This window comes from Prosopis cineraria, unplaced genomic scaffold (assembly GCF_029017545.1).
Source record: "Prosopis cineraria cultivar Desert tree isolate PC_DT_omini unplaced genomic scaffold, ASM2901754v1 PC1938, whole genome shotgun sequence".
Lineage (NCBI taxonomy): Eukaryota > Viridiplantae > Streptophyta > Magnoliopsida > Fabales > Fabaceae > Prosopis > Prosopis cineraria.
In genome coordinates, this window is record NW_026557263.1 from 1 (window position 1) to 11,438 (window position 11,438).

Consider the following 11,438-nt stretch of genomic DNA (forward strand, 5'->3'; position numbering starts at 1 on the left):
TTTTTGTAAATATTATTAGACTAAAAAAGAGTTGAGTAAATATCCATGCAACTCAGTTGTTTTGTTTTAATTGGGTTAGAATATTAATGTAATGACATGGAAGATGCTTTTAAAGCTGTACTATATTTGTACATAAACTTGTAATAATGATGTAAGCCTTATTATCAGTGATGAACATAAAATAATAATTTCTCCTTGCTTTATTGTTATTACCCTTTGCTTAATTGTAAATGGTTGGCTTGCAACATTCATGTGCATTTTATCAATATCTTGTTAGACTAAAACTAGATAAATTGTGAATGCCCTTCGCCTAAGTGGTATTCCCTTGTACCCTGCTGTTATTCTTCTTTGCCTAATTGTAAATAGTGGTTTGTAACACTTGTACATTTTATCAGTAGCTTATGGCACTTAAAAATATTTAAGTTTTCAATGCCCTTTGCCTCGTTATCAATCTCCCTTTGCCTTGTTATTATTCCATTTTGCCTAGTTATAAATGATTGGTCTGCAACATTTGTAAATTTTATCAGTACTTGTTACACTTAAAAATATATTAGTTATCAATGCCTTTTGCCTTGTTGTGATTCTCTTTTGCCTTATGTTATTCCTTTTTGCCTAGTTATAATTGGTTGGTCTACAACACTTATAAATTTTATCAATAGCTTATTATACTTAAAAATATATCAAATCGTCAATGCCTTTTGCCTCGTTCATTCTCATTCTCCCTTACCCTGTTGTATTTCCCTTATCTTAGTTGTAAATGGTTAGCTTACAACAAAGTTGTTACAACCTATTGGTCAATTGTATGTTATGTGATAAATAATGTAAAGGTTTTTTGACAACATTGTGAGGAACTTATCTTGTCAACAATTGTATATTGGTGAGAACATGTATGACCATTTGGTTGAAATTAAAACCAATATTCATCCTTGATATAAGCATTTATAAAGTGAAATATACAAAATGAAATTTCAAAATACTATGTAACAAGGTAAGTACATAAAGTACAAAAAATTTCTATCCTAAAATAATAGGCACAACTTGGATAGCTCTTCTATCTTCTCTTTTTTGCTTTAGTTTGATCTTGATAATACAACATGATAATGGGTTCATTTTCATTATTGGAATGATTGAAAAGCCACCATATGCATTCAATTTTCTTCTTTCAGAGGTCTTCTTACATAAACAAATTAGAAAAGAAATTGTGGCCCTAAAAAGGTGAGTAAGCAACAGATTTATTAGCTCAACCTGCATAGCACAACATAATAAGAACTACTTGTAACATATTGAAAACTTATGCTTAAGCTATTAACAACACATATTACCATTTCATAATAGATTTATCAGCTCAACCTAAATGACAACAACATATTAACTAACAATTATTCATAGCATATTAACAACTTACACTTAAGCTATTAACAACATATCTTGCTATTTCATAATGGATTTATCAACTCAACCTACTTTTTATAACGGATTTATTAGCTTAACCTGAACCACATAAAACATATTAACAACTACTTATAACATATTGATAACTTGAGCTTAGGCTATTAATGATGCATCTTGCTATTTGATGACAAATTTATCAACTTAACCAAGTAGCACTACGATCTCGAATACACCATTACAAATGCAAGACTTGTGACTGCTCATCATAGATGTACCACGTAAAGAGAGAAAGAGAGACCACCCAAGCTAATATACTCATAGAGAGAGAAAGAGACAACCTACATGGCTTTACTCAACTAACAAACAATAAAAGACTGAATTAAATGATTAAGCAAAGAACACATGCAAAACCGATCTCATCATTTACCTTGTTCAGCACGGTCACAATAACAATAAAACTGAAGGTTAAAGCTGGGCTTTTCTTCCTTGACGAATTCCTACAGTCACAAATACCAAACACACTTAGAAGATCTAAATGCAGCAATATGAGATGCGAGGATAACAGTGGGTTTCTCATTTTAGCTACAAAATGATCTTATCTAGCTCACTTTTTCGAAGACGATCGCAAGAGCTCAGCTCGTTACCTTCACTGTGCGAAAATGGTTTCACTTTTTTGTTCTTTCCTTTTGATTCAATCAGGGCAAATGGGTAATTTTACTTATAAAATTATTCACACCAAAGGACCAAGGGACTGCAGAATAATTTCTCTATTTCATGGGACCTAACTATATTTAAGTTTTTTTTAAGTCTTGATTGTAATTTTTTCTAAAAATAATTTTCTCACAAAAGGTACTTATTGATTGAGTTGGTCCATGCATGTCTACCTTAGAACCTTCTCTAGCCATGTAGGTGGATAATTTTCTTTTTTGGCCAACAAAAAGTCAATTTTATTAATATGAAGAAATTATTACACTCACTAATATTGACAAAGCTAGAAAGCAAAAGAAAAGTAAAACCTGGAACAACAAAATCTAAAATTAAAGAAAGCAAGTAAACCTATTACTTGAGGTTTAATTGAGGTTGTACTTGTAGGTGGATAATTGAAGCATTAGAATCTTCGCAACCTTACTTAAGAACAATATAATTGAATATGTTTAATTTGACTTAACCACACACTGGCACGTGATCGTATTTCTTTAACACATCATTTGGGCAATTCTAAAGAGATAAATGATGGTTAAAGACCTGGAGGAGTATTGTAAAACTTATAAAATTTTAATTTTGAGAGAAGGAATGAGATTTGCAAATTATATGAATATGTTAAACTCAGATATAAAACTAACCACCGATACATCTCTCAAAAATAGCATTACTAACTGCCCTTGAGGCATACCAAAAACCTTCATTGGCATCACCTTGTTACTTCTAACAACACTATTGTAAATCAAGAAATTGAATCATCTTTCCCGATGACAAGTCTCTTTTTACATAGCTAGATTAAGAAGCCTTTAACTTTCCTGATCAATCTCATATCCTAATTATGAGAAGTCATTAATTTTTCTGATTTTCTGATTATCTGATATTCTAATAACCTAGTCCTAGAAGTTAAGGCTCATACGAAGCTGTACCACTACCACCGTCTCTTCAAAACCCTACAAACTTCCATCCAGTCTCGATAAAAATATCACACTATTTGACCTCTGTAACTTTCGTTTATCTTTTGACATTGTATTTGACAGAATCAGCGTGCCGGCTTTCAAATCTGTTGCGACGGAATAGAAAGGATATAGAAAAAAGATTTTTTGATGATCCAAATCAACAAAAATGGCTTGCTCGATTGCTAGATATCGGCGCCTGTGGGGATTCTAAGCTAAGTTTTCTGCTATGAAAGTAAACTTATAATTGGTGAAAGCAATAATGTCTTGTGATTGATCTGTAAAATTACTCCAATCGTTTATATAGTCCTCGTGATGAGGTTGCTCATGGCCATATTCAGTGTAAGTACGTTACAGGAAGAGGTTGTTCATGATTTGTTTCAACAAATAGCGAATTTGGTGTTATACTTTAGTGAATTAGTTTTCCTTAAAGGCAGATTTAGTATATATGGTAAGATTTTTCTGTTAAAGTTGAGGTTACATTTAATATTTTGTTTTTCTTCATGCTTCATTTGGTTAATTCTAAGTAATTAGCTAGCTATCACATGAGCTCATTTTGACTATTGAACTAATACATAAGAGTATCAGAAATCTCTTAGATGTTTGAAAATATAGTAAAAAATTTCCCATTTATTTTTTAATACAAAAACACTAAAATATTGCAAAAAAAAAACACCAAAAATATGGCAATCTAATTAATTTTGCAACCCTATCAATATATCAATAAAAGTTATGAAAAGTTATAGTATATCATAAGATAATGTGATTTATGTTGAAAGATTTAACTGTACAAGTACATGAGGCTATTTTAGTTATTTCTTCTTTTACAAAAAGCAATTTTTATTTTAAATTTTTAGTTGAGGAACCGATAAGATTAGTTATATATCAACAGAAGTTTGGATAGCTCAAATCTCAGTTCAGATGTTAAAAGCTTATTAAGTAAATAAATTTTTTTTTTGGATAAGATAAATTGTGGATGAAAAGAGCTTTGGAAGATAAAAACTCGTGTAGAGTGAAGCTACAAAATTGAGCTTTAAGACATCGCATGGGTAAAGAAGAAAGAGAAAGCCATAAAGACTTAACTTTGGATATTATTACAGATAACCCACTACTTTTTCTTTTTCGGGTATGTAGTAACTCACTCTTGTTGATTTGTTCAATGAATTGCATTAAAATGAGATGCTCATTTTGTAAAAAAAAATGAGCTGCTAATATATATATATAATGTGTGACGTAAAAATATTATTTTATTATTGGCATAAAAATAAATGTAAAAAATTTAGAATTTAATATTTATAATTTATCACTAAAATTCTACCCTTTTAAATTAAAATATTTTTAATTCATCAATTTATTTTTATTTTACCTTTTGAAAAATTGTAATTTTTAAGTTTATCATTTTTTTAAAAACATTAAATTAGTTACAAAAATATATAATAAATTCATATTTATTTTTGTCATTATACATTTAAATTAGTTTTAAATTATTATTCAAATAAATTCAGCTTGTTCAATTAGTTGTTAAAAAATATATCCAAACATAAATCACATTAAATTACATATTTTTTTAATCTCAATTTGTTAATCTTAGTTGTTTCTAGCTTTAATTATAAATTTTTTAATTCAAACACATTCTAAGTGTTGCAAGAGGTCAAGTTCAAATTCTTGTTAAGATAAATGCCTTCATTTAGTATCCACCATACTTCATACAAAATTATTTGAAATGCCTATTCAGTTAATTGTTTTTTTCCAAAAAAATATTAACCCTCTCTATTTAAAGATGTAAGATATTTTTTGAGGAGTTAAATATTAAAAATATAAGATATTTTAATCTTTCAAAATATAATCATTACTCTTTTTTAAAAGTACACTTAATATTAATTTTATATTTATTAAAGAGTGTTTAATAGAGATAAAAATAAAAAAATTATGTTAATTTAAAATAGATAATTATTTTATTAAAAATAAAATTTAATTAAAATATTTTATATTTTTAAAGTGAGTGTACATTTTTAAATATATATTAATTTGAACGGTAGCCGCGCGTTGGAAGCTCGATTTCGAAAATGCCGCCGTTTTTATTCCCGTAAGTCGTAACCAACTAGTAAGGCAATACTGTCACTCTTCTACCTAACTACCATTCCAGGTGAACACGACGACTGACTGGTGAATTCCCTCCACTTCACTTGACATCACTTCCATGGGACACCTTCTCTCTATTTCCTTCTCCATTTTCTTCTTAGGGTAAGGTTCTCCATTTTCCTCTGCTTCGCTATCAGAGCAGAGGCTCGCTGCTTGCTTCACTTCTTCCCTATACAATGGCGGACTCACATTCCGCTACATTTCACCACTCCTGTTGCTTCCTCTTCTTCTACTGCCATTCGGGATCCTTCTGAGCTCTCTTCGTCGTCCACCCAGATCTTCACGAGTCCCCCGCCAAGAGGAAAGTCGAAGTCATCATCCTCGATCTCAATCCCCTGGTCGAGAGCAGCATAATTTAAGCGTCATCGATTGGACATATCAAAATGCGTCTTCAGTGGCCAGGGATGATTCATGGTCCTGTATCGTTGTTCTTTTCACCTTTTGGTTCTTCGGTATGGATTTCTGTTGCGGATAAAATCACACTGAAGTTCGGTTTAAATCGTCCTTTGATTGGATAGATAATGCTGAAATTGTGTTTCAATATCACAGTGTCGATGACTATGATACTTGGAGTTTACGGGTCAATGAACCTCCTGCTTGGTCCAGTGCTTCTCTTCTTCTCCAACCTAACCCCATATTCGTCCAATATATAAAGGTTAAATTCTCGTTATTAGTTATTACTATTTGTTTTATCTTTACTTATAAAATTATCTGAGCCTCTGATTTGAGTTTGTTTTGCATTAGGTAGAAAGCTTAGATTCGAAGTCAGGAGTCATGCTCTATGGTACATACGGAACCCCCGCTCTTGATGTTTTCACTATTTGGACTGAAACTCGCAATGTAACTGTTCCATCTGAAGGGCATGAGGTAAGTACTACCCTTACATAATACTTCAGTGCAGAGTTCACTAACCCACAAAATGGAGAATATTTAAATGCCTTTTTTCTGTGTCATTGAAGACTGAATCTTTGTGGTCGAGGTAATAATTTCTTGTTCTCTACCCTAGGAATGAAATATTACCTGAATGAAGGGTCTCAAGTAAATATTTCATATCGCATGAGCTCTGAGAGCCCCTCTATTGTTCTTGTAATTGCAGAAAGGTATGCCTTCTATAGAGATACACGTGTGGTGGTTTTTTTTCTTTTTTCAAATTATCAGTCATATGAATACGGAATACCGCATAGTTAACACAGCTAGCGGGAAGTTGTTACACACTTTGCATCAAGAGAACTTCTGTAGAAAATTCTTGATAATCAGCTAGACCATCTGAACAAGTGTAACTTAAAAAAGGATCGATTTGGTGAAATCTATAAGCTTGGATTGATAACTGCTTCGCAACAGCTATAGCATACATATCTGTACCAAACCATGTAATGGACCGAGTAACTACCTCCAAACCTAATTGGTAATTCACAGAAACATCTCGACACACCTCGAAGAGAACACACACTAGGTAGCGAAATCTGAATCCTGGAAAAGTGCAACCACCTTGTCTCTATGATATTTAACACTGAAACTTATTTCACTTTTTCATCCTTGCTGTGTCTTAGTATCTTTAGCAGAGTGTGAGCTTCCCATAAGGGCATAGTATTTGTACAATCAGAATTATACTTTACTGAGAAATTATAGTATTGATCTGGCAGCTTTAGAATTGCTCTTGGTTAGGGATTCCCTTAATATACTATTTACACTCTCTTGAAATATTACTTTGACCAGAAAATAAAACTTTTTGCCTCCGAAATATACAGGGACTAGACTTTAGAAAATTCTTTGCATGAATATTTTTCCAGTTAGAACAGTTCTACCTCTTGCCAATAGAAAAAAGGTTTGGAAACGTTCCACTAACCTCTCTGGAAAATTTTTACATCATCACGATTTGGTCCCTGACCGAGGAAAGCAAGTCTGATAGTTTTAGCAGGCCTTGTCTGAGCATGTTTTGAGTACAATTCAGTTAAACATATAAGCTGCAGAAGTAATTGCTCTAGTATAGTATTAAAAGAGTCTGCAGAAGAATAAATTGCCCAGTCTAAGATGAAAAATGAAGAAGATATCCCTCATACATGGAACACAGTATGTGAAAACATATCATAAAATCGTAGAAATGATTGACCAATTGTAGAATTGATCGTGGCCCATTTTGGTTTCTCCTAACGAGTTAAATGCTGAGACTCTAAGTAGTACAATTTTTTATAGTAACCTTGCAAACTCCTTCCTTGTTTTAGCTATCGCAGATTTCATAGGACTTGTAAAACCACTTTACGTGTTTACATTGTACAAGAATCTATGGTTGTACCAAATATTTTCAAGAATAAATTCAGTGAACATGTTATTCGGTTGCCATTTCTTGCAGGGGATAAAGGCCTCTCTCAGTGGCTGGACTATCCATCATATCCTAAAAGCACTCTTTCATGGAACATTATCCATGGTAAGTTGCAAGAAAGTGGTAAGAAACTCGATCAGTGTTTATATTGATCCTACACTGATGTTTATTATTGTTTCTTTGCAGGAGCTGGTATGATAACACAGGACATATTCAGTTCATCGAACTATTATTTGGCACTAGGAAATCTGAACGAGGAGGAGGCAGAGGTATTTTTGCAATGCTTTACTTTCTAGTCTTGTTGTGTTATTTTAAATTCTCTAAACGAATTGAAATTGGCAATTTTCTTTGATGATGAGTCCATGATATGCCATTTTTTTTGGGGAGAATCAGTTGTGGCCTGTGGGGAATACCACTCTCGAACCAAGTTAAATAGATCCACTTTATCTAATTGTTGACAGGTCACTGAGTGTAGAAATGATCCTCAGCTGATCCTGATACCTTGGATTTTTGAACTAAAACAACTGAGATACCTGGTTCTTTAACATGATGAATTCTGTATTATATTGCCGCCTTCATCAAATTCCAAGTTCACCTGAATTGTAGTTGTGTCTTGCACATTTGCTGCATCATGCATATTACTCACTTTGACAGACCAAGGAGTAACTGCAGACCTCAAAGGTTCATATTTCATGCATGAAAATTATGTAGGGTAAATAGCTTGTTAAAAATATTTTCATCCTATGTAATTTTTTAATCCAGCATTTGGACACTTTCATTTCATAAGAAGTACAGTAAAATGGTATGGACGTAACAATAATTCTGGACCTGAGAGAGTTTTCTGAGTGTGGCAAAGATGATTTCTGATACAAATTCTATTGTCAGATTTCACAAACCATATTTCTCATGAAATCTGGGTCAAGTTTTCCGGATGTAATTTTATGCTAGTAGCATAAAAACAGTGGTCGATTTTATTTTATTTTTCTTGACCTTCTCATCGAACAGGTGGAACTGATCATCAGAGTAAGGGCGGCCATGTATAATACAACTGATGCTTACTACAAATGTAATTTGACTAGTGACCCATGCGGATTGAGTGTTTTCTTTCCTGATGGGAATGCAGCCGTCTTAACATCTCCTGGACCACAACAGGTAAGCTTATTATATATATGCTCGAAACCAAAATAATTATTGCTCAAAGCTGGCAGTGGGGTTTGTCTTGGAAGTAAAATGTTTCTAATATAACTCAAGTAAGACTGCCAATATGATTCAGTCCCTATTCTTTTACCGTTACTTAATGTTTTCTTTTATTTGCTTCAGAACACATCCACAAATCAGTGGTATATCAAATTGTCCTATGGACCAAGATGGGTCACATATATTTTTGGCATGGGTATGCTCTTTATATGTTCAACTTCCTACTCACCGTTTGAAGCCTAATGTGATTATATATTTTACTATTTTTGTCCTTCCTCCGCACAGGTGGATTGACTTTGCTTATTTTTTGGCCTTCAACTACCTTAACAAGCTCCATTATTCTCAAGAAGATAGCGTAGGAGTTAGACATGAGGGAACAGTACCTCTAGGAGTCCCTTTGCTTTCTCACAAAGATGATGATCTTTCCAGCTTGGGTTCATCATATGAATCCATGTCACAAGATGAGGAGGATCTTAGCTTTCTTACGGGGGATTCTATTAATGGGAAGTCATTAGCTGATGGTGAAACCGGTAATAATACAAGGCGCCTCTGTGCAATATGCTTGATGCTCCAAGGGACTGCTTCTTCCTTCCTTGCGGACACTGCGTGGCTTGTTTTGAATGTGCAACAAGGTAAGCAACAGCCACTTTCTCATGCTAGATCCCATTTTCTAGTTCTTTGTTTCATTACAGGCACAAATTTAGGTAATGAAAGTTTGCAGTGGATTCTTTACCTTGATTTTGACCTATTAGGGCCAACTGACCATTGGCTTGAAATTTCATATTAGCAGCTTAGCATGCTGCATTGGGATATACACAAAATGTGCCAATTTATATGGCATGATTAATATTAATGATTATATGAGCTTGGAGAATTTATGTTGTGATGTCGCAGTTGGATTAGAAAGAACTCTTCTCATCTAATCTAATCCTACCAAATTTCTACAGCGAGGGGAACTGTTGAATTATATACTCATCTTTGTCACTCTCCTGTAGTGGTATTTCACCACAGTATAGTAACTAGGACGGATCCAAAATTTCCACAGTAAAAACTGTCATTTGTCATGGATCTAAGGAAATGAAGAGACTTTTCTGCATTGCAAATAATTATATTATTCTTCCTCAATCCTAAATTATAAAACAACGTCAAAGCAATTTTTGCCCTTAAATATGAGGCAATTTGAGAAAACTAAAATTTCATTAATGATACTTTTTTAATATTATTCTTTAAGTGAAAAGAAAATTAAAATGATATTATAAAGTAATGATTAAGAAAAAACTTATATATTTAAGGTATTTGTATCCAATTAAATTATGACATGCGAATCTTTTATAAATTATTTATTCTACAGTAAGTTCTTATTATTGATTAAACTAATATATAAAGATCCACATGTCATAATTTGATTAGATATAAGTATATTAAGTATATAAGATTAAGTATATAAGTCTTGTCCAATGATTAATTGTATAGGGGCATTTTTAAAAATTTATAGTTTTGTTTTAAAAAATAAGTTGGTAAAATGTCATTATTGTGTTTTATTGATATACATAATTTTATCTCAAATTGTTTTATAATTTGAGACTGAAGGAGTAGTAATTAATTCAATAGATCATATTTTTTGGCATGAATGTAATGAATCAGCTTACGCAGGTCATTATGTGATCATGTATGACCAATCTAATTTGTGCAGGTTAGCAGAGGCAGACGGTACTTGCCCTGTATGCCGCAGGAACATGAAGAAAGTGAGAAAGATATTTACTGTTTGAGCAGTGGATGCAGTGCGCAGTGTCTTGTGGCACAGACAAAAAATGAATGGCCAGATCAGAACCACAGATTTAGTTTGCATCTTATAAGCCACTGTTTTCCTGAAAATCATTAGCAATAATTGAGCTAACGGTAGCTGGTGGTGAGGGTAGTCATAGACAGTATTCATTGGCCATTTGACGGACAGCCAGAGGAAATGAAAAGGGGCAAGGTGTGTTTTTGGTACATAATGAGATTGCTCTGTTTCTCAAATGACACGGGATACAAAGGTTTTTATGTGGATTTTTTGCCTTGCCCTTTTCTTCCTGGAATCAGGAAAGGCCGCAAGAGGAGTGCAAATTGCCCAATTTTTTCTTATCATTATACTAGTTTGGATTTTATTCGTATAATTCAAGAGATGATAATTTTTTGCGATTTATCAGAAAAATTTGAAGTATACGTTGTTAGGTTTCTTTGATAAAAATATAACATTTGAATTACGACGCCACAGGATCGACTCTTGTGAAAGAAATTTCTTTACATGTTCTATTTATATGAACGAACTTGAACTTGATGGTAAATAGCTGAAGAAATTTATTACTTAAGAAAATAGAGAAACTTCCGGGTGTCCAATAAAAAGGGGGATAGGGGTTGGATTGAGCAAATTTAATAAACAAACTGGTCTGGTGATACTGAAATTTGAAAATTTTCATGATATTATCGTGCCGTGTTACGGAAAAGAAAGAGCCGTCATGGAGGCAATAGACTTCTTGGCAAGAATCACTTGGCGACATATATTTACTAAAGATAACTGGTCGCAGATTTTTCTCCAACGTAAAAAATAAGTCAGTTTTAAAACTTTAATAAGAGCAAGTTTGATATCTAATAACACATATTATTTACACACATTTCTTAGTCAATTAAGACCATTTTTTACACATATTAAGTGTCTATATATACATTCATATTACATTCTTAATGCAATG

General features: G+C 32.7%; 1 protein-coding gene and 1 long non-coding RNA gene across 3 annotated transcripts; both read left to right on the top strand.

Moving 5' to 3' along the window:
* The first annotated feature begins 5,473 nt into the window (after positions 1 to 5,473).
* LOC129301167 (E3 ubiquitin-protein ligase APD1-like) lies at positions 5,474 to 8,660 on the top strand. Of its 2 annotated transcripts, none has more exons than XR_008590922.1 (6): positions 5,474 to 5,641; positions 5,739 to 5,844; positions 5,938 to 6,056; positions 7,540 to 7,614; positions 7,696 to 7,778; positions 8,515 to 8,660. XR_008590922.1 is itself a non-coding variant. In XM_054939738.1 (6 exons), exons 1-5 carry the CDS (start codon positions 5,601 to 5,603, stop codon positions 7,705 to 7,707), a joined length of 357 nt encoding a protein of 118 aa, XP_054795713.1. In that variant the 5' UTR covers positions 5,474 to 5,600; the 3' UTR covers positions 7,708 to 7,778; positions 8,515 to 8,660. The 2 variants fall into 2 exon arrangements, 1 of the variants encoding a protein (XP_054795713.1); XM_054939738.1 differs by having other exon boundaries at positions 5,934 to 6,056.
* Positions 8,661 to 9,171: 511 nt separating this feature from the next.
* On the top strand, positions 9,172 to 10,900 carry LOC129301165 (uncharacterized). Its single transcript, XR_008590921.1, has 2 exons — positions 9,172 to 9,338; positions 10,400 to 10,900. It is a non-coding gene; the product is annotated as an uncharacterized LOC129301165 (long non-coding RNA).
* The last annotated feature ends 538 nt before the right edge of the window (positions 10,901 to 11,438 follow it).